The sequence below is a fragment of the Oncorhynchus nerka genome, linkage group LG9a (genome assembly GCF_034236695.1).
Source record: "Oncorhynchus nerka isolate Pitt River linkage group LG9a, Oner_Uvic_2.0, whole genome shotgun sequence".
Lineage (NCBI taxonomy): Eukaryota > Metazoa > Chordata > Actinopteri > Salmoniformes > Salmonidae > Oncorhynchus > Oncorhynchus nerka.
This window is the reverse complement of record NC_088404.1, coordinates 40,692,950-40,717,203: the sequence shown is the minus strand read 5'-3', so window position 1 is coordinate 40,717,203 and position 24,254 is coordinate 40,692,950. Positions and strand designations below refer to the sequence as shown.

Here is a 24,254-nt window from a genome sequence, read left to right as displayed (position 1 = left end):
GACATCTAGATGTGTGAAAGTCGGTGTATAAGCAAATTATCCATTATGAGTGACATTCCTGGGAGTGTGTAAACTGTAATGTTTTATTACCAAAGCATTTTTGTATGTTCTCTATAGTTATGCACTTGCAAATGTATCAATTGACCAATTCCGCATATTTTGGCAAACTCCTGGCAGACTTGATACAAAATATTGTGTAATGTAATTCTTCACTGGATCAGTCTGAAACTTTGTATACACACGGCTGCCATCTGGTGGCCATAATATAAATTACACCTAGACTCCTATCTGAAAGTCTGTCCTTTGTATTTTATTTCAAAGATGAAGAAAAAAATAAAGGTTTTGTTTGTATCATCTTTTACCAGATCTAATGTGTTATATTCTCCTACATGAATTTCACATTTCCACAAACTTCAAAGTGTTTCCTTTCAAATGGTATTAAGAACATGCATAACATTGCTTCAGGTCCTGAGCAACAGGCTGTTAGATTTGGGTTTGTCATTTTAGGCGAAAAAAAAAAGAAAGGCTATGATCCTTGAGGATATTATAGCAGTTTCACCATTTCAGTGAAAAATTCCATCCATGAGAGCAGACTGAAAAACAAGACACAGAAGACCTATTGTAAAATGAAAGCCAAAATCAGAGCTGGCTTTGTAATCCAATTAAACAGTAAACTATGCTGATATTGTTAAAACTCACTGCTCCTTTGCCTCTCCCACATAATTATAACAGACAATGTGACAAGGCATTACAAGAGATAAAAAACAACACTTTATTTACAAATTTGCCTGCCTGTTTTCTCATGACTAATACGGAATGGTTTCGCTCTCCTACAGTGCGAGTATTCCTTCGCTATTTTTACACAATCCTGTCATCCTGTGTAATAGATATGGACAATTTGTCCAAAGGAACATACTTTTTAAGCACTAAATAAACAGCTGCTGGACACTGACTTTTAGGATTCAAATCGATACAGAAAACAAAATCCATTTGTAGCAGTTACAGAAAAATACTTCAAATGGATCGTTTAAACAAATCACACAATGCAAAAACAGTTGAGCTAATTCTATCAAAGGGTTTACTAGGCCGTGCTTCTCACGGTTGAAAACCCAGCGACTGCTCCTGTATGAGAATAAAGCACTGATGCTACACACATGATACATTCCACAGAATCCGTCTAGGTTTAAATGACATCCTGTGAGTGAAACCCTTGGGGTAAATATTCACCATAGACTGTTACCACCATTCACCACAATTTGTGACATTTTATAGGCCTAATAAAGAAAACAGGGCCTAAAGATCGATTCAGAGTGTTCATAGATTGTGAAGAGGCAAGGAAACTATGTTTTGTCGACATCTCGGCAGGAAACCAAGAAAGCTCTCAACTCCTCATGTTAACATAGTGAGTGTATTTGTGTGTGTGTATGTACAGTACAGGAGGGTTCTAGAAGGCATAGCGTGTGCGGATGTCCTCCAGTTTCTTTGAGACCTCAGGGGGAGTACGGTCCAGCTCCTCAGCAACACTCTTCTGCTTGTGGGGGTCCATGGAGTTGAACTGCTCACACAGATCTCCATCTATCACATTCTGCACAAACAGACAGGAGAGGGGGTCAGACACAGTAGGTAAGAGACTGTCTGGATGGCCAAAGAACAAGGCTTCCGATTTCCGCAATCATGTTCAGAGACCGCATGCAATCTGTTAATAATTCACAGCATGTCTACAGTCCCCAAGTCCAGAACAGACTATGGGAGGCGCACAGTAGTACATAGAGCCATGACTACATGGCATCAAGTAACTCATACAAGCAGTACAATTTGATTTATTTTTATTTTTAAATACACCTCATGGAACAGCAGGGACTGTGAAGCAACACAAACAAAGACACATGCATACAAACACACGATAACACACGCACTATACACACACGTTACAGATATGTGGTAGTAGAGTAGGGGCCTGAGGGCACACACATAATCTGTTATGAATGTATTGTCATGTTTTTAAAATGTATAACTGCCTTAATTTTGCTGGACCCCAGGAAAAGAAGCTGCCGCCTTGGCATGAACTAATGGGGATCTGTAATAAACCCCAGGAAGAGTAGCTGCCGCCTTGGCATGAACTAATGGGGATCTGTAATAAACCCCAGGAAGAGTAGCTGCCGCCTTGGCATGAACTAATGGGGATCTGTAATAAACCCCAGGAAGAGTAGCTGCCGCCTTGGCATGAACTAATGGGGATCTGTAATAAACCCCAGGAAGGAAGCTGCCGCCTTGGCATGAACTAATGGGGATCTATAATAAACCCCAGGAAGAGTATGAACTAATGGGGATCTGTAATAAACCCCAGGAAGAGTAGCTGCCGCCTTGGCATGAACTAATGGGGATCTATAATAAACCCCAGGAAGAATAGCTGCTTCCTTGGCAGGAACTAATGGGGATCCATAATAATTACACTAATGATACTGATCCAGCCAAATGTATGTCAGGAACCACATGCAGTTGGTTCCTGGCATAACTTTTCACCCAAAATATTTGGTATCAGATGCCATTTGTTAACAGTGGTGTCCTTTGGACATATTCCCTCTACATCGCTGGGAGTATAAATTGTGGCTTTCTTTGCCCCACCATCCTAGGGGAATAGTAATGCAACCTAATCAGGTAGTACCCACCTTTACAGGGAAGTAGTAGGAGCGGAAGCTGAGGTGGTCCCTGCCACACAGAGGGGGGAACTCTGAGCGCATATGCATCTCTAAGTGCTGGAAGAAGTCATGATCCTGAAGACAGAGAGGAACACCATAGATTAATTATCGACATCAATTAATGCTGTCCAGACCCCCAAAAATATTTTGACCAATCAATTTTGAAATTGTAAAAACATTTATTTTTCCATGCATTCAGAAAGTTTTCAGACACCTTGACCTTTTCCACATTTTGTTTTTTTCATCAATCTACACATAATACACCATAATGACAAAACATTAACAGGTTTTTAGAAAGGTTAGCACATTTAATAAAATAAAAAAAATGGAAATATCACATTTACATAAGTATTCAGACTCTTTACTCAGTACTTTGTTGAAGCACTTTTAGCAGCGATTACAGTCATGTCTTCTTGGGTATGACGCTACAAGCTTGGCACACCTGTATTTGGAGTTTTCCCATTCTTCTCTGCAGATCCTCTCAAGCTCTGTCAGGTTGGATGGGGAGTGTTGTTGCACAGCTATTTGCATGTCTCTCTAGAGATGTTAGTCCGGGCTCTGGCTGGGACATTCAGAGCCTTGTCCCGAAGCCACGCCTGTATTGTCTTGGCTGTGTGCTTAGGGTCGTTGTCCTGTTGGAAGGTGAACCTTAGCCCCAGTCTGAGGTCCTGAGCGCTCTGGAGCTGGTTTTCATCAAGGATCTCTCTGTACTTGGCTCTGTTCATCTTTCCCTTGATCCTGACTAGTCTCCCAAACCCTGTCGCTAAAAAACATCCCCACAGCATGACGCAGCCAGGTCATGGTGGATGGTGCCAGGCCATTTTTTTTAATCAAAATGAATTCTTTGGCAGAAATTCCTTCTGGAACATATGAACTTCCATGTGCCTTAATATTAAACTTGTATCCCATCCTTAAATACAAATAAAATGGTTAAATTACGAGCCTATTTTAGCCACGGAAGAAGACAGGAACCTTCCCACTAGTCATGATTGGCTAAGATAATGGGTGGGCTGGACATGCCGGGAGATGAGTTTGGATTGGTCTGCCATGTAGCCTGCTTCTGTTTATAACATGAGCTGCCCAGTATGTGTTGATAGCCATTGAGAAATACAAACATTTAGCTACTTTTCTCAACAACATTGATGCCCTGAATTTAGCAGGCGTTATTGACAGATCAGTTGGATATAGTTATTTGCTACTTTCTGCACACGGTCAGTGTGAACCGGAATGACTTGACAACGCTGGCCAAATAAGATGTTGCTACAAACAAAACAGAGTTAAATGGTCCCAGTCTGCCGTGAAGCATTCATCCATGTATACTGGTAAGAATCTAGCTACATTTTCAGGTATTACACGTTTCTAATTTTGGCAGAAAGTTGTTTTCATTTCAAGTTAAAAGCGTACTGTTAACTAGCTAGCGAACGCTAGCTTGCTCGCTCGCTATGTAATGTTAAATGTATAATCTTTGTTGATTCATTCGAATCAGAAATCCATTTGCATTCTTTGTTATAGCCTAAAGTTAGCTATCTAACATTGAACCTGGTTGGTTAGCTTTAGCTACCTGCAGATTCATACTACAGCTATGACTATGTTTGTATTGGATGATAGTAGTAAGAATGGGGATAATGCCGGTTCCTTGTTTAGCTAGCTAGCTAGCTAGCTAGCTACATGTCTAAACAAAATATTTATAAAATATTTTTATCTTGACACTATTTTTGAATTGCTACTAATGCTATAAAAAAGTTTTATTTAACCTTTATTTAAATAGGCAAGTCAGTTATAACAAATTCTTATTTACAAGAAACCATTTCACTGTACTGTTTACACATGTATTCTGTGCATGTGACATATCAACTTTTTATTTATATAGTGTGGGTTTACTAGAGACATTAATGTGAAGAACAATGACATGCATCAGAGTCAGATTAGCAAATAGGCCAATGACTAGATAGTGTATTTTTACCTGGAGTTTCTTTGTTGTAAGCTACTACTTTTACCAATTTTAGTCTTGAAATCTTCGTTTGTTAACTAAACTAATATTTCGGTTTAGCAAATGGCCTCACATGAATCCATAAAGAAATGGGTGGTGCTATGGCTAAAAAGGGTGTGAAAAAGGCTGAATGGGTGTAGTCAAAGAAGAGCTCTCCAGTAGGTGTACCAAAACGTTCAACGACCATTTTCTCAAAAGTGGGGTTACAAGTTAATCAACTTTCAACGCAGAATTACTTAACCATTGTTCTTCAACTGCAGTGTATAATATACAATTGTCTAGCTCTGAATCTCTACTTTTATCCAATGTAAAAAAACTAATTTCAAATTTTGCTACATAAGCCCGAATCGAGGCAGTCGGTCACATAGACAGTTGTATGCCTTTCCAATCATGTCCAATCAATTGAATTTACCACAGGTGGACTCCAATCAAGTTGTAGAAACATCTCAAGGATGATCAATGGAATCAGGATGCACCTGAGCTCAATTGAGTCTCATAGCAAAGGCTCTGAATACTTATGTAAATGTATTTTTTATACATTTGCAAACATTTTTTAAAAACCTGTTTTTGCTTTGTCATTATGGGGTATTGTGTGTAGATTGATGAGGAAAACAATTAATGTAATCTATTTGAGAATAAGGGTGTAGTGTAAAAAAAAGGTGGGAAAAGTTGAGGGGTCTGAATACTTTCCGAATGCACTGTAGACACACCTAGTGTGTTTTAATCATATCAACTATATATGCATTGAGCTTGTCTGATGCTTTAAGTGCACTGTTTAATGAAAGACACAAATTACTAGAGATACATCTTCCAGATAACCAGAAGAAAAAAAAGTAATTTGACCATCCTCGTCCCGCTCCTACTGACTTTACCCTCCTGAATTTGCAGATAATATGCTACACGCAGAGTCTGCAACCTTTCTCATGTGGATTTCCAATTTGAACAGCAATCTTAAAGTTGGTCCACAGATTTTCAATGGGATTCAAGTCTGGGCTTTGGCTGGGGCCACACAACGACTTTCACATTCTTGTTCTGAAGCCATTCCAGCATTGCTTTGGCTGTATGCTTGGGGCCATTCTCCTGCTGGAATGTAAATCTTCACGCCAGTCTACAGTAGTTTGCACTATGAAGCAGGTTCACATCAAGCATTTGTATTTGGCTCCATTTATTGTTTCTTACCAGTCTCCCAGTCCCTGACGCTGAAAAGCATCCCCATAGCATGATGCTGCCACCACCATGCCCTACAGTAGGGATGGTGTTAAACAAGTGATGATCTGCCAGACAAAGCGCTTTGCATTCAGGCCAAAGAGCTACATTTTTGTCTCATTAGACCACAGAATCTTTTGCCACGCAAGAACATTCAGAGACTTGTCCCGAAGCCACTCCAGCATTGTCTTGGCTGTGCACTTAGGGTTATTGTCCCGTTGGAAGGTGTACCTTCGCCCCAGTCCGAGGTCCTGAGCACTCTGGAGGTTTTCATCAAGGATCTCTCTGTACTTTGCGCCATTCATATTTCCCTTGATCCTGACTAGTCTCCCAATCCCTGCGGCTGAAAAACACCCCCACAGCATGATGCTGCCATCACCATGCTTCACCGTGGGGATGGTGCCAGGTTTCCTTCAGACGTGACGTTTGGCATTCGGGACAGAGTTCAATCTTGGTTTCATCAGACCAGAGAATCTTGTTACACATGGTCTGAGTTTCTTTAGGTGCCTTTTGGCAAACTCTAAGCGGGCTGTCATGTGCTTTTTACTGAGGAGTAGCTTCCGCCTGACCACTATCATAAAGGCCTGATTGGTGGAGTGCTGCAGAGATGATGGTTGACCTTCTGGAAGGTTCTCACATCTCAACAGAGGAACTCTGTCAGAGTGACCATCAGGTTCTTGGTCACCTCCCTGACCAAGGCCCTTCTCCCCCGATTGCTCAGTTTGGCTGGACGACCAGCTATAGGAAGAGTCTTGCTGGTTCCAAACTTCTTCCATTTAAGAGTGATGGAGGCCACGGTGATCTTGGGGACCTTCAATGCTGTAGACATTTTTTGGTACCCTTTCCCAGATCTGTGCCTAGACACAAACCTGTCGTCTCTGAGCTCTACGACAATTCCTTCAACCTCATGGCTTGGTTTTTGCTTTGACATGCACGGTCAACTGTGAGACCTTGTATAGACAGGCGTGTGCCTTTCCAAACAATGTCCAATCAATTGAATTTAACACAGGTGGACCAGTCAAGTTTTAGAAACATCTCAAGGATGATCAATGAAAACAGGATACACCTGAGCCCAATTTAGAGTCTCATAGCAAAGGGTCTGAATAAGTATGCAAGTAAAGCATTTGTTATTTATTTCTAATACATTAGCAAACATTTCTAAAAACCTATTTTCGCTTTGTCATTATGGGGTATTGTGTGTAGATTGATGAGGGAAATTAATTTAATCAATTTTAGAATAAAGCTAAAACGTAACAAAATGTGGGAAAAGTCAAAGGGTCTGAATACTTTCCGAATGCACTGTATGACTCATCACAATTCTATCTAGGAGATGTACGGACAGTTCCTTTAACCTAATAGTTTCTGCGCTGACATGCACTGTCTATGGATCCTTCTATAGACAGGACTGTTTCTAAATCATGTCCAAACAATTGAATTGGCCACAGGTGGAATCCAAACAAGTTGTAATGATGGAAATTGGATGCACACACGCTGAATTTGGAGGGGTGCAAATAACTTATGTCAATTCGATTTTGGTATTTCATTATCAATAAATTTGCAAAACTTTCTCAAAACATATTTTCACTGAAACATTATGGGGTGTTGTGTGTAGATTGGTATTGTATTGTATCAATTTTGAATTCAGGCTGTAACAACAAAATGTGGAATAAGTCAAGCGGTATGAATACTTTCTGAAAACACTATGTGTGTGTGTGTGTGTGTGTGAGTGAGGTACCTCGTGGGAAGTGAAGGGCACCAGGATGCCGATGCCTCCAGACAGAGTTGTGTAGACCAGAGATTCCGAGCCTCCGGGGATCAGTGTGGTCTTCTGCAGTGACAGCACCGTCTCCCCAATGTGGTAGTTCATGATCACTTCAGCCTGACACGGGGAACAGACATGGTACAGGGTCAGGCCCAGACAGGGCATTACAGAACAATTCTCACCCATGACACACACCCAGAAAACATTGCTTATATGCACCCTTTTTACCAATTGCCCACAATAAATCCAAGCAGAGGGAATTTCCCACTGACTATCTAAACATCTTCTAGCTCTTAAAAGCTTCCAATAAACAGCTAAAAGGAAAACAGTATATTTAACAGCAAATTGGCTTGGAGAGCTGCCAAGACTTGGAGAGCAGGTCTGGCCTCGGATGAGGCAAACCACAACATCACCAAGACAAACAGTGATCCAGAGCGAGAGACCGACAACAAGTCTCTATAGAGCTGTGATAGAAGAGCAGAAAGCCTGTACCTTCTGAGAAGCTCCGTTCAGCAGACCTCTATCCCACAATGCTTTGTTCCCAGTTGGGTCCTCATCCACATCGTCACTGGTGTTAGGGGGAAGGCGCACCTGAGGGGGTAAAAAATGTAAGTGTAAAAGCCTTCAAGATGTTTGTGGCATCATTGAAATATCATAAATTGGATAAAACTGTTAGTATGACGAGTCTGGCAAACACTCCCTTTTAGAGAAAAGGTAGTATCCAATATAATACCCAACACCTTTGACAGAAAGGAACAATAAAGAGCGACCACATACAATGCTGATGTTGCCAAATTTGTCGGCTGAAGCCATGGTGTCGTAGTCCAGCAGGCAGGCAGTGGTGACCCAGCGAGGGTGGGTGTCGTCAGCGAAGATGATCAGCTGATTCTCGTTACGCTTGTAGCGCACCCAGAACAGACTCTCCTGTACATCAGTCACTATGACCCGCTGACCGATGGTGTGGATACCAGTCACCAGGTTGGGCACATGCTGCAAACGAGACAGATGACATCAACTGAACACCTTTGTCCTCAATGGACTGCCATATGGATTTAATTTGGAAGGTCTGGAACCTAAACAAGAGGTGGACAGTGGTAAATTGTCCTTTGGTACAATGGATGGATGATACTGTGGCCTTTTATATTTGATTTTGGAAGGTGATTCTTACAAATCAATCTACTCCCGAACATGATTACTGCACTTAGATCGCTAACAATTCTACAGTGGTTAACTTGATTCCTTTGAGACCTGAACCTGAAGTATTTTAGTTCAGTCTTAAACTAGGCTGGGTGGCAAATTGTATTTTACTATATACCGGTATCTATCCAAACAATGCTGTGGATATATGATTTGTTCCATTAAATAATTCACTAATGATTCAAAGAATATATAGCAATCATCAATTTTAAATCAGCAGTAAGAAACTGCTCTTCAGCTGAGAACGACTAGCAAACTTGCAAGAACAAGTCAACAACTTCGGGAGTAGAGACCCCTAGAAAACGGCATACTGCCGTCATGTTGCGAAAGTAAAAACTGAAATTTAATAGAGGTCAAATAGAATGATTAATCTCAAATAAATAAGAGGCGTACTAAGACAAAAGAAATGTGACTGTATACATGATAAACTACTGCAGGAAATGAATTGATTACATTTCTTGAAGTTCATGTTGGAATTAATTAACTATGCAAATGGTAACCACTGGTCGAGTACCAGGGTTTGTGGTTACAAAGGAGGATTTATATTCAATGTTCTACAAATAAGACTACGTCAACCTAAAATAATAGGATAAAAACTGACAGTGAAGTTTAGTTGAAAAGTATAAAGCAATCAGAATGAAGAAAGCCCATTAAAACAACTTACAATTAATTTGCACTACTCAAAGCATGTTTAGAACAATTAATATTCAGAAACATCAAATATCATCATAAATGGACATAAATAAATTCACTAAATGTCAATGTCATAAATAATTAAAAAAACATTAATATGGCAGTTGTTACCGATGTCTAAAAACACAAATATTTTAAGTTATAAACTGTACACGACATGATTGCAAATGTAAAACAAGTGCCGTGCTAAGCAATTTCAACTCTTTGCGACAGCCCTTTTATATTTTGGCTACATCAATGAATTTTTAAATCAGAGAAAAAAATAAAATAAACATAGCAGGTTACAAAGTAGAGCTTCATAGCCATGTTTTAATGTATGGGTTGACAGGGATTGGTCCAAATTTACATCCAGCCATCCCCATTTCCATGACGAGTGCTAGCTTGCTAGCTGTGTGGGAGTGATTGACGCAGTTTGTTGAAGCAGCTGTGACGAGAGGCGGCATGTGCACCATTGGCTGTATTTTGTCAGCTGAAAATGTTGTGATTGATGGTTGAAAACTACGAGAATTCTGTGGCTACAGCCCTACAATCGATAAAAACATAGATAAATACAAGTGAATTGAGAGCACTTTGACAGAGTATTTTGTCTAGATCGCTGACAAAAAAATTACAATTATATCGATTTGAATCCCACTTTGTAACAACAGAGAAAGTAAAGTGGTGCAATTACAAAAGACAGTCGCAGGAGCATCAATCTGACCCTTTGACACTTCCTGGTCTGAGAGCTTGTTTGCCTTCCTAACCAGCCACTTACCACACTGCCGTCTGGTCTTGTGTTTACACAGTAGAGTCAATAGTTTTTTATACATCCTTGTGTGTGTTTGTAACGTCAAGCTCCCATCTCACCTTGTTCTCACACTTCCGGAGCAGCTTCTTCTTGCCCAGGTCATAGATGCGCAGCAGTTTGCCAACGCCCACCAGCACACGGCCCTGGAACGGAGCGATTGCCAGAGGAACGTCCTCCACTGGAGTCTGTCAAAACAACATTCCTTTACCATGTCAACAACTGATCGTAAAGGTCAGTAACATACTACCCTGAAAGGACATTCTGTAGAGCATGTCAAAGCATACACATTTCTTTGAGTTTGGGTGGATGAGAAGTTGAGCTTCACCACCCATCTAGAGAACCTTGTCAGGGAACTCAAGCTGCGTATTGGGTTTTATTACCGGCACAAAGCTGTTTTTTCCTTCCAGACAGAAAATAGGTGATTTGTTGTACTTTTCTCTCTGTGTTGCTCTACACTGAAGGCTCTTAACTCTGTATCATGCAGCCTTTCGTTTTGTCAACAATCAGAAATGTCCAACTCACCATTGTGATCAACAGTGTTGTCGGGTGGACATCACTAGCAAAACGCAGGCGCAAACATTCTTATGTATAAGGCCATTTTAAGTATCCTCTATTTAGCACAACATTTTGCCTCTTGCCTGGCCAACACCGTAAATATGAATTCCTTAATAGACTCTAGAATACTTATAAGACCCACAGACTGGAAAAGGGCAGCCGGCTCCAACAGAGTCACCATTGTCCCTCAGGGAGTTGGGTAAAGGAGGGGGGGGGGTTAAGAATGATGGTACTCTGACTCTCAAAGGGCAATTATGACCATCCCGAAAATAATGTCTGTGGTAAACACGAATTCGTAGTTTTAATAGAAATCATATGGCCCTTGATGTACATAGCATTAAACATAAACACAAAATAGATCAATAATATTGGTCCAGCCTTTGCTGCTATGCTTGCAAATGTGCATAATATGCTGCAAAAAAAAGTATTAACTACAAATAACAAAAACATAGATAAGTTGTTGTAACATTAATATTTGTTTTGCACTGCATGAATCACCGGTGCGGTTGAAATCAGCATTGCTGTATGGTGCACTTCAAATGTCTTATAGTTGAGTAGCCAGCCTATGCTACTGCTCAAATGTTGCTGTAATAGGCTTGTTTCTCCTCCGCATGGTGTTTTGTTGCAGGTTTTGTTTTTTTGAAATTCGTTGTCAAGCTTTAAAAATAGAAGCCAGGCAGCAAACTTTTAATAGCCCAGCGAGGACTGTGGTATGGGTCTGTACAATTTCCCTCCGGGACACACAATAGCAGCGCATCCGGCTGTAGTTTCATAAAATAGATGACTCAGCTGTCAATTTATACCTGCTTGTAAATCCTTTATCTAGTAACTAGATTACATTTAATGTAGGCTACAGTTGAGCAGATTATTATTTCGGATTTCCACACATGGGTAACATAATTTAGCAGGACCTGACAAATTTCAGCCCTTTAAAAACTGATTTTTACGTAATTCTACGTCCTTTCCATGACAGAAGACATTAGCTTTATCTTTTTTTTAATACCACACAAATGACCAAACGGCTGGCTACTCCGACTGACAAACTGCGATCAATCTGGTCTTGAATTCAAACAGCCCAGACCAATAAAGCGACACACAGCTTGTACGATATTATGAAGAAATATATATCTACAGTGGGGCAAAAAAGTATTTAGTCAGCCACCAATTGTGCAAGTTCTCCCACTTAAAACATATGAGGCCTGTAATTTTCATCATAGGTACACTTCAACTATGACAGAGAAAATGAGAAAAAAAGTATACAGAAAATCAAATTGTAGGATTTTTAATGAATTTATTTGCAAATTATGGTGGAAAATAAGTATTTGGTCAATAAACAAAAGTTTCTCAATACTTTGTTATATACCCTTTGTTGGCAATGACAGAGGTCAAACGTTTTCTGTAAGTCTTCACAAGGTTCACACACCGTTGATGGTATGTTGGCCCATTCCTCCATTCAGATCTCCTCTAGAGCAGTGATGTTTTGGGGCTGTTGCTGGGCAACACAGACTTTAAACTCCCTCCAAAGATTTTCTATGGGGTTGAGATCTGGAGACTGGCTAGGCCACTCCAGGACCTTGAAATGCTTCTTACGAAGCCACTCCTTCCTTGCCCGGGCGGTGTGTTTGGGAACATTGTCATGCTGAAAGACCCAGCCACGTTTCATCTTCAATGCCCTTGCTGATGGAAGGAGGTTTTCACTCAAAATCTCACGATACATGGCCCCAATTCATTCTTTCCTTTACACGGATCAGTCGTCCTGGTCCCTTTGCAGAAAAACAGCCCCAATGCATGATGTTTCCACCCCCATGCTTCACAGTAGGTATGGTGTTCTTTGGATGCAACTCAGCATTCTTTGTCCTCCAAAAATGAACGGTTGAGTTTTTACCAAAAAGTTATATTTTGGTTTCATCTGACATTCTCCCAATCTTCTTCTGGATCATTCAAATGCTCTCTAGCAAACTTCAGACGGGCCTGGACATGTACTGGCTTAAGCAGGGGGACACGTCTGGAACTGCAGGATTTGAGTCCCTGGCGGCGTAGTGTGTTACTGATGGTAGGCTTTGTTACTTTGGTCCCAGCTCTCTGCAGGTCATTCACTAGGTCCCCCCGTGTGGTTCTGGGATTTTTGCTCACCGTTCTTGTGATCATTTTGACCCCACGGGGTGAGATCTTGCGTGGAGCCCCAGATCGAGGGAGATTATCAGTGGTCTTGTATGTCTTCCATTTCCTGATAATTGCTCCCACAGTTGATTTCTTCAAACCAAGCTGCTTACCTATTGCAGATTCAGTCTTCCCAGCCTGGTGCAGGTCTACAATTTTGTTTCTGGTGTTTTTGGCAGCTCTTTGGTCTTGGCCATAGTGGAGTTTGGAGTGTGACTGTTTGACATTATGGACAGGTGTCTTTTATACTGATAGCAAGTTCACGCAGGTGCCATTAATACAGGTAACGAGTGGAGGACAGAGGAGCCTCTTAAATAAGAAGTTACAGGTCTGTGAGAGCCAGAAATCTTGCTCGTTTGTAGGTGACCAAATACTTATTTTCCACCATAATTTGCACATAAATTAATTAAAATCCTACAATGTGATTTTCTGGAATTTCTTTCTCATTTTGTCTGTCATAGTTTAAGTGTAGCTATAATGAAAATTACAGGCCTCATCTTTTTAAGTGGGAGAACTTGCACAATTGGTGGCTGACTAAATACGTTTTTGCCCCACTGTATGTATGTATGTATGTATGTATATATATACATCATAGGCTACAGTAGGCTACTAAATACAATTTCAGGTGGCACACACTCACCTAATGATGACGCCATAGGCTACTCACGGTGATGGCCGAAGCGCTAGTCGTGGCAACAGCCTATCTCAAGATGACGTACTTTGTAAAACGGTGCTGTGGTTAGCTAAAAGAAAATTTCATTGGTTCTACAGACGGATAAGTCTTCTATTTTCAGCAGTAGGCATTTGCTTTCAACTGTACGTTTTTCCCAAGATTGTATTTTTAAAATTTGCACAAGGATAAACCGACAGCCGCAACCAACATTAGAAATATAATCCATAGATATATGTGCAACCCTACTGCTATCTTGGGGAATACTCAGAGGTGGAAACTTTCCGTCTGAATTAAATGGGAATATATGGTAATTCACGGAAATATACGCAAATGAATATTAATACAATTTAAATGTTTTTTTGCATTGGCTATATTTACCATATCATATGGGGACAGAAACAAACATTTTACCTTATCATAAGTAGACATAATTACAAATGATTAAATCCTTCCAATAGAAATTTTAAAAACTATTTAGTTACGACTTGAACTTGAATTAAATGAGTTGACTTCACATGGGATGATTTCACCGAATAACAAAAGGGAATATTGAATGATCCATCGCATCTCCTAAAAACATTTTCAACATACATCTGTAAAATTATAGTCTAGAAATTAAAGCTGTGGTTGTCTTCCTCTCAGGCTTCCATGTCTTCTCCCTGGACCTCCTCAATGCCCTCCGCTTGAACATCAGACTCTGAGGCCTCATCTTCACTGTCACTTTCCAACCTAGTTGAGAATGGCTTGTTGTTGAGCCTCAAAAAGCCTCACATTTGCACAGATGGTCACCAATTTCTCAACCCTTGTATTGGTCAGCCTGTTGCGTGCCTTGGTGTATGTGTTTCCAAACAAGGACCAGTTGCGCTCTGAGGAGGCTGATGTTGGTGGGAATTGGAGGATGATGGAGGCAATAGGGGAAAGAGCATCAGATCCACAAAGTGGCTGATGAGATATGTTGGCATGACTGCAATATTGCATCTCCATCCCAAAGCCCTTGCTTGAAAGTGTACTTTGCCAGACTGCCAAGAACCTTTCCCTTATCCAGGCCAAGGTGGCGAGACATGGTAATGATGACACCATACGCCTTGTTGATCTCTGCACCAAACAGGATGCTCTTGCCAGCATACTTTGGGTCCGACATGTACGCTGCGGCGTGTATAGGCTTCAGGCAGAAGGCTTCACACTTTTGACGCATTTCAGAACTCCTCTGCTTGGAACAACAGTGAAGTGGGCAGGGCAGTACGGATTACTTCTCTTACATCTGCAAGCAGAGCCTGAACATCTGACAGGATAGCATTGTCTCCCTCAATCCGTGCAATGGCTACTGCTATTGGTTTCATGCTGCTTACCACTCTCTCCCAAAATACATTATCCAGGAGATCCTCTTGATGGCTGTGCATATCGGCAGACTGTGATAATGCCATTTCTTTGAGACTCCTTCCCCTTCATGAGATTGTCAAACATGATGACAACACCACCCCAAAGGGTGTTGCTGTGCAGCTTCAATGTGGAGCTCTTATTCTTCTCACTTTGCTTGGTGAGGTAGATTGCTGCTATAACTTCACATACCTAACCATTTCCTTGGCTCACTTGTAGTGCCATGATGTCCTTGAGTAGCAGATTCAATGCATGAGCAGCACAGCCAATGGGTGTGACATGAGGGTAGGACTCCTCCACTTTAGACCAAGCAGCCTTCATGTTCATAGCATTGTTTGTCACCAGTGCAAATACCTTCTGTGGACCAAGGTCATTGATGACTGCCTTCAGCTCTTCTGCAATGTAGAGACCGATGTGTCGGTTGTCCCGTGTCTGTACTCTTGTAGAATACTGGTTGAGGGGTGGAGATGATGTAGTTCATTATTCCTTGCCCACGAACATTCTACCACACATCAGAGATGATTGCAATAGTCTGCTTTCTCTATGATTTGCTTCAACTCTGTTGTACTCCGCATCCAGCAAATGAGTAGATAAAGCATGTCTGGTTGGAGGGGTGTATGCTGGGCGAAGAACATTCAGAAATCTCTTCCAATAGACATTGGCTGTGAAAATCAGAGTTGAACCAGATGCATACATACACAGCTCGAGCAAGACATTAATCATTTCCCTGACTACATTCCTCCATCGAGTCAAAAAAATTCCAGGAGTACCATGAGATGTTGTTATCGACAAGTTGTCTGATTTATCATTTTCACCTCGAATAGAAGTAGAGGGACTTTTGTCAGAGGTTGCTTGTTGTGAGCGCTGAGGGAAATGTATGTACTTGGCCATTTGATTCTGCATCTTTGCTGCATTCTTCACATATTATTTGGCACAGTATTTGCAAATATACAGTTTTTCCTTCTACATTAGCTGCAGTGAAATGTCTCCACACATCAGATAGTGCCCGTGGCATTTTCCTGTAAAGATTAGAAAACCCCAAAAACAATTCCATGTACAGACAAATAGTTAAGCAGTTAGATTGAACAACTCCTTTGTAAGATACATTTTTTAAACGAAACATGGAACCAGGTGAATTAACACTCCTCAGTTAGCAGACTCAAGCAGCATATGGTTGCAAAAACTAACCAGCAAAAATGGTTAACAAGTTAGAAATGATTTAAACACTTTGCTGTAGGCTATTATTTAGTAGTTAACAAAAAAGCATGTAAGTTATAAAATATATTCACCCCACCCAGTATTGCAATCAAAACTTACCAGAAAACATGTAGTACTTGGCTCAGACAGTGTAGTAGTGTGGGCTCAATAGTATCTCATTAGTGTGCAAGATCTTGAGATTCAGCTGTACATGTGATGGGAGAATGCACTGTGCATGCAGAGGGTTGCAATTCCATTGCATTGGGGATAGTTGAACCAACATATGCCACAAGACCTTGCCTTATGTGTATCCCACAAAATAGGTTCACTGTTATAAGCTAACTTTTGATGAATTTAAGCAAAATCCCCCAAATTCCAGGGCTTAACATCCCATTGAAAATGTCAGACCATTTGCAACCCTAGATGTCAGTTCCTTTCAAGACAGGACTGGCATCCATTGCTATTGTTTCCATCAATTTAACAATCACATTTCCAGTGTAAGAGGTTACAAAACCCTTTTGGATTATGTGTCTATGGCCACAACACGACAACCTGTATATTTGACACTCATGCTGCCCAAACTGCGGCCTACCCGAATATAGACATACCGGCAACTGCCAAATCAAAGGAAACACTTCAGTAAACGAGGGATACAAAGTATATGTTAAGGTGTGGGGTTGCTTTTTCCTGGCATGATTTAGGTCCACTTGTAGAATCTATGCCAAGGCGCATTGAAGCTGTTCTGGCAGGCCATGGAAGCGGGCCAACATTAATTGACAACCCAAATCATTACGAAGGCAGGATAGAAATGTATCACAGGCCTTGTGCTTGGCACGTGACAAAGGCTTCATAATTCAAAAAGGTAATGTTAAGTTGCATATTATAAGGCCTTTTAAAATATGTTTTATTTTTTGCCCGATTCCGTTCCCCCCCCCCAAATTCAGTTCTCTCGGTTTTGTTTTTCCAGGTTTCCCCTTCCCTCCATTTTTTTTCAGGGGTTTGCTCTCAAAATCACACCCTTTTGAACAAGAATTTGTTCCTTGTTGACTTGCCTGGTTAAATGGTTAAACAAAAAATGTAAAGCATAAAATACTGATAAGACCCGCTGAGACTGGAAAAGGGACAGAAAGTCAGAATGCGTCAACAAAGTCACCATTGTCCCTCAGGGAGTTGGGTAAAGGGGAGGGGTGGAAACAAGAAAGAGTACTCTGACTCTCAAATGGCAATTATGACCATTCAGAAATAACAGCCGGGGAATTCCTGTGCACATAGCTGTGGTCAACAAGACCAGGAAACCACTGGATTAGTCATATCCTCTGTCACTCACTCACCTTGTGCATAAACTCCAGTTTGTCCCCTCCCCCTCCCAGTCGATAGGTGTAGATAAAACCGCCTCCCACAGAGCGGGGGTTAAGGATCATGTCCCGGGCCACCCCCACCAGCACATACCAGTCATCACCTCCGCTGGCAAACCGACAAACAGTCACACTGTAGGGACAGAACACAAAGGCAAAGTAGGAGAGCGGGAAGGGATAAGTATTATTCCCTGTTTCAATCTCTACCTTTTGCGTGTGAACTGTGTTAAATGCTAAGATTAGGTGTTTAAAGCACTCTCCATTATTACTAAATCAAGAAGAGACATGAAGATTCATCACTTCAATAGCACAACTTCACTCTCCTCAAACCCTGCCTTAAATGACAGTTAAGATTTTCTCTGTGTAATTTCATAAGAGCTGGTCATTTGAACAGGAAAACCAGCAGAGCCAATAATAACATCTCCCTAGTGACCCTACAGAGAGCAATAACGTCTAACGCAGGCTAACTCCGCTATGGCTTGATGACCAAAGCCTATGGAGAACTTCATTTTTTGGGGGACAAACACCAAAAATAAGGTTTGTGTTAAACACAGGCTTAGGAGATGTTATACATTTTGTTCTATAAGATCTTCATCAGCAAACGTCACTTGTACATTTTGAAACATTTATGTAAATCAAAACAAGCACATAAAGCACAATGGCTTCATAATTCATAAAGGTCACGTAATCTGACTGATATTATAGGGCATTATAAAATCAGTTATTTTTTTGCCTGATCCTGTTTGTTGTTTTTTTCCCCGATTTGGCTTTTCCGGGTTTCTGTTTCTCCCCGGGTTTTTGCTCTCAAAATCACACCTGTTTAATCGAAAAACAACTCAATTGGATGTTAAGTCCACAACAATGCTTTAACCACATCAGGAGTCCACTTTGGTGGTCTGGGAAAATCTAAGAAATTTAGAAATGTGGGTGCAGTTATCCTTTAATGCAAGTGTAGCCAGAAACATTGTTTGGTTAGCAGTGTTTCTGTAGCGCTCATGTGATTGCAGAGTTTTCTAAATAAATTGCCACTTGATTGATGCAAATACACATTCTGTCAGGTAGGCATACATAAATACATTGTTATTTTGTAGTTAACATTAAATTGATAAGGTTTTTGGGAAATTATTTCCATCTACCAGCAGCACACAGAGACAGGCATTCCTGTGCTGCTTCAGGAAGTTCCAGGAAAATATGAATCAGTAGCTAGGTTTCCATCCAATTGGTGATTTTCATGCAAATATTATAGAATCCGCATTTCCGCCAAATGGACTTCTTGTGGATACAAATCAGTGTGTGATGACGTAGTGCCCACAAAACATAATTTCTCTTAAGTTTTCATGTACCGAATAAAAATCTAATGTTCAATGCTTATTCATCGCATTTTTGTCAGTTAAATAGAAAATGTGCCACTCTGGTCTTGGCACCTACGCTCAAGCCAACAGCTGGCAGACACAGTGCAGGTAGGTTGTGCGGGTTGTCTAGTCTACATGACGAGGTTATTCATATCTTGATTATTGTCCAGTCGTGTGGTCGAGTGCTGCAAGGAAAGATCTAGTTAAAACCCTTTTATTTAATTTTTTATTTAAAATGTTCCCTAAAATGACATACCCAAATCTAACTGCCTGTAGCTCAGGCCCAGAAGCAAGGATATGCATATTATTGGTACCATTTGAAAGGAAACACTTTAAAGTTTGTGGAAATTTGAAAGGAATGTAGGAGAATAACACACAGTAGATCTGGTAAAAGATAATACAAAGGAAGAAAACCGTTCTTTTGTATTTTTTTGTACCATCATCTTTGAAATGCAAGAGAAAGGACAAAATGTATTATTCCAGCCCAGGTGCAGCTTAGATTTTGGCCACTAGATGGTAGCAGTGTATGTGCAAAGTTTTAGACTGACCCAATGAACCATTGCATTTCTGTATCAAGACTGCCCAAATGTGTCTAATTTGTTTATTAATAACTTTTCATGTTCAAAATTGTGCACTCTCCAAACAATAGCATGCTATTCTTCCACTGTAATAGCTACTGTAAATTGGACAGTGCAGTTAGATTAAATAGAATTTAAGCTTTCTGCCAATATAAGATATGTCCTGGGAAGTTTTCGTGTTACTTACAACCACATGCTAATCGCATTAGCCTACATTAGCTCAACAGTCCCGTGGAAGGGAGACCGAACCCGAAGAAGTTTAAGCTACAGCTGGCCCAGAACAGAGCGGCACGTCTTGCTCTTCATAATCTGAAGGCGGATATAAATTCTAGGCATGCCAGTCTCTCTTGGCTAAGAGATGAGGAAAGACTGACTGCATCTTCTTTTTATAAGAAACAATGTGTTAAATCCCAAATTGTTTACATAGACAACTTACACACAGCTCGGACACATACACTTACCCCACCAGGCATGCCACCAGGGGTCTTTTCACCATCACCAAATCCAGAACAAATTCAAGAAAGCGTACAGTATTATAGAGCCATTATTGTATGGAACTCCGTTCCATCTGATATTGCTCAATTGAACAGCAAACCTGGTTTCAGAAAACAGATAAAGCAACACCTCACGGCACAACGCCTCTCCCCTATTTGACCTAGATAGTTTGTGTATGTATTGGTATTGATATGTAGGCTACGTGTGCCTTTTATTTATTTTTGATGTAGTTCTGTCCTTGAGCTGTTGTCTATTAATGTTCTGTATTATGTGTCATGTTTCATGTGGACTCCAGGAAGAGTAGCTGCTGCTTTTGCAACAGCTAATGGGGATCCTAATAAAATACCAAAAGTAGATTACCGGGGATAGGAGCAAGAACATTTTTTTTTTGTCAAACTGCAGCCAAGCATTGATCATCATGTCACCAGAATAAGACCCTCGATATTTTTTGGAAAGAAGCATCAAGCTCGACACTGTGCACTTTCACCACTCTGTGAAGTTCATAACTTAATTCATTTGTAGCCTAATAAACTGCATGGTTTCCCGAGTGGTAGTGGGAGGACCACACAACATATCATCGCATGACTCCAAATGTACTTTGATATGGTTATTACATCCTTAACATTGCACATAAAGGCGTTCCACTGCCATTTCCCGCATAATGATTTTTTTTAAACACAAAAGATCCCACCATGTCAAACAAACAAATTATTTGACTGCATCCATCACAGATGTTTGTAAAAACATTATTTTTTTTTTAAATACAATATGACTTTACTCGTATATGGTTCATGATGCATTTTCCTCATGTCTTATGTTTAACTTGGGCTAATTAATTAATTTTCTCATAAGTTGATTTCCTATTAACTTCAATAAAAAAATGTATGTTGTTGAATTCTGTTTAAATGTCAGGATTCTGTGATTCCGGCTGTTTTTTTTGCAGCGCGGATTTTATAGGGCCATAACATTATCGCATAGAACAAAACATATAAGATCTGACCTTATTTTGGCGTTTATCCCAAAACCCCATTTTCCCCCCATAGGAATGGCTGAACGAACCAGAATTCATTCATTTCATTTTTTAGGACTACAAGACGGGGAGCTCTTTCCCATTCATCCATCCTGTCCTCACCTAAAGGCAGCCTCATTCTGCTCCAGTTGGACAAGGTCCAGAGTGGTTCCCTGGATGGGGTTGACCAGACGCACCAGAGAGGCCCACTGGCCAGACCCGGCCTTGGGCGCCCCAAAGATGGCCTCTGGCAGGTTCTCATTGAGGAAGGCAGCAGCCATCTCTGCTGCCAGCTCCCTCTCATCCTCACCAGCTGCCTCAACCATCTCCTATAGAAGGGAACAACACAGAAGTGGTGGCATCAGTTACAAACAGAGAGAAAGAAAGGAAGGGAGAAGGGTGTGAGAGATATCTACATAAGTGTAAGCAAAGTATTAGTCTAATTCCACATGTCAATCTACACTGTGTGTAATCTCTGTATATATGCTGAGATCAGAGATGTTTAATGCTCTCTCCATTATTCTGTCAGAGAAGAGACATGAGAAACTCATCACATCAACAGCATAACACCCCTCGCCTCAAACCCTGCCTTCAATTAATCCTCTTTGGGTTTTTAGAAAAGTGCTATAAAAAAACAATTGTAAATTATTTATATTGAAGTTTTGCCTATCTTATATCTACACTTTCATAATATCAGCCCACACAATCTACACGGCCTGGGTGTACAACACGTAACCTCAGCCCTCTCAGTCAGAACAGAACCATACCTCTGCCATCTGCTGCTTGCGCTGGGCCTTGGTGGCCTCTGTGTAGGCATTGTGATCAGTCTCTATGAGTATCAGGTTGTTTGTCTCTGGGTGAATGACAAACTTGCGAGGTGTGTACTGCAGGGGGAAGGCCACCTGGTTGAACACGGCACCCAGCTTCTCCAAGGCCAGAATCCTAAGAGGGAGACAAAGGCAGTGTCAGAAGATGTGTACCACGTAACAGGTGTGCCATGCCACAACTCAGCCATAATGGGAACAGAAATAATATTTCAAAAAGTAAATGGAACATGACCCTCGTAAGTTAAATATCAGTGTTATAATTGAAAATGAGGATGGTTGAGGGTGAATGAGAGAAAATGAGATGTGATCTGTGTATATGCTGAGATCAGAGATGTTTACACTCTCTCCATTGGTTTGTCAGAGAAGAGACATGAAGACTCATCACTTCAACAGCATAACTGCTCTACCTTCAAGCCTTGTCAAAGACATTTCTCAATCGACACTGAGTGTACACAAAATATTAAGGATACCTTCCTAATATTGAGTTGCCCTAATTTTGGCCCTCAGAACAGCCTCAATTCATCAGAGATGTTTAATGCTCTCTCCATTATTCTGTCAAAGAGACATGAGAAACTCATCACATCAACAGCATAACACCCCTCGCCTCAAACCCTGCCTTCAATTAATCCTCTTCGGGTTTTAGAAAAGTGCTATAAAAAAAACAATTGTAAATTGTTACAAGGAGGCAAAAGCGTTCCACAGGGATGCTGGTTGATTCCAATGCTTTCCACTGTCAAGTTGGCTGGATGTCCTTTGGGAGGTAAACCATTTGACACAAACCAGTGCACCTGGCACCCACTACCATAACCCATTCAAAGGCACTTAAATATTTTGTCTTGCCCATTCACCCTCTGAATGACACACACACACACACACACACACAATCCATGTATCAATTGTCTCAAGGCTTAAATATCCTTCTTTGACCTGTCTCCTCATCCTCCCCCTCATCTACACTGATTGAAGTGGATTTAACAAGTGACATCAATAAGGGATCATAGCGTTCACCTGGATTCACCTGGTCAGTTTATGTAATGGAAAGAGCAGGTGTTCCTAATGTTTTGTACACTCAGTGCAGATGTGTTTACTTTAGTTCTCTCTGTGTTTTGTGTGTGTGTGTACACACCTCAGGGTGTTGGTAGAGATTGCCACAATGCCCTCTGGACACTGTTCAGAGGCGAAGCCAGAGGCATATTCCAGCGTCTCATAGGACAGGGGCGTCAGATGGAATCGGGACTGGTAGGAATAACTCAGCCAGGAGCGACTCGACATGGCCAACACCTGAAGGAGATGGAGAGGTCAGAGAGGATACAAATACACACAGCCTCAATGTTATGTTTCAGCTCCATAAAGCTGCAAAAACACACCAACTAATAGGATTTCACTTACAGCTTCCTGTCCCTGCATCCTGACGCGGAAGAGCTTCACAGGTCGCGACCCCAAGTACCGAGTACGAGTATCAGACAGGTCTCCAGTCACTGGGTCCAGCACGGTCCTGAGCAACACACCATTCTGAGGAAAGACAGACATGTTAACAAATCACAAATAAAAGCTCTAGTATGTCTTCCAACAGAGCACAAAATATCAAGTAATACAGTGACAGAAGTAAACAGGCACTAACAGATAGTGTAGGTGTGTATATATATACTGTATGCTGAGATCAGAGGTGTTTTAAACTCTCTCCATTATTTGTCAGAAAAGAGACATGAGAAAACTCATCACTTCAACAGCACCACAATATCCCTCTACTCAAACGCTTCCTCAACACAGAGGACATATACACGATATACAGACAAAAGTATGTGGACACCCCTTCAAATGCGTGGATTCGGCTTGGCCTGTTGCTGACAGGTGTATAAAGTCGAGCACACAGCCATAGACAAACATTGGCAGTATAATGGCTTTAGTGAAAAGCTCAGTGACTTTCAACGTGGCAACGTTATAGGATGCCACCTTTCCAGTCAGTTTGTGATATTTCTGCCCTGGAACAACTGTACTGTTATTGTGAAGTGGAAACATCTAGGACAAACAACCGCTCAGCCGCTGACTTGTAGGCCACACAGGCTCACAGAACTGGACCGTTGCAAGTTTGGGGAAGGCCTGTGGTGGTTAATTTCTTTACTATCAAATGAGGAGAAACAAACTTATCACAAGAGGTCAGAGTCATACTTCAACTAAATCTTTACTAACTTGTTAATAAGGGAGCAGGTCAATAAAACACACACATATAAAGTGAATCGATTGAGTGCTCCACGTTAATAATGGCTGGTCAACGAATCAATTCAGAGCCCCGAGTCAAAAACACAAAGGTCTTTTATTGCCAAGATTCACCCCTTTCAGGC

At 41.0% G+C, this 24,254-nt stretch overlaps 1 protein-coding gene across 1 annotated transcript in view; it reads right to left on the bottom strand.

The window, feature by feature from the left end:
* Positions 1-748: 748 nt before the first annotated feature.
* sf3b3 (splicing factor 3b, subunit 3) overlaps positions 749-24,254 on the bottom strand; it is a 41,107-nt gene continuing 17,601 nt past the window's right edge. The window contains exons 17-27 of the mRNA XM_029668145.2: positions 23,302-23,424; positions 23,039-23,193; positions 21,853-22,027; positions 21,209-21,414; positions 17,628-17,784; positions 10,394-10,519; positions 8,435-8,647; positions 8,150-8,248; positions 7,631-7,774; positions 2,670-2,774; positions 749-1,585 (exon numbers count right to left, since the gene is read on the bottom strand). Coding sequence (XP_029524005.1) covers positions 1,445-1,585; positions 2,670-2,774; positions 7,631-7,774; positions 8,150-8,248; positions 8,435-8,647; positions 10,394-10,519; positions 17,628-17,784; positions 21,209-21,414; positions 21,853-22,027; positions 23,039-23,193; positions 23,302-23,424 — 1,644 coding nt within the window. The 3' untranslated portion in view covers positions 749-1,444. The remainder of the gene's footprint in view (positions 1,586-2,669; positions 2,775-7,630; positions 7,775-8,149; positions 8,249-8,434; positions 8,648-10,393; positions 10,520-17,627; positions 17,785-21,208; positions 21,415-21,852; positions 22,028-23,038; positions 23,194-23,301; positions 23,425-24,254) is intronic.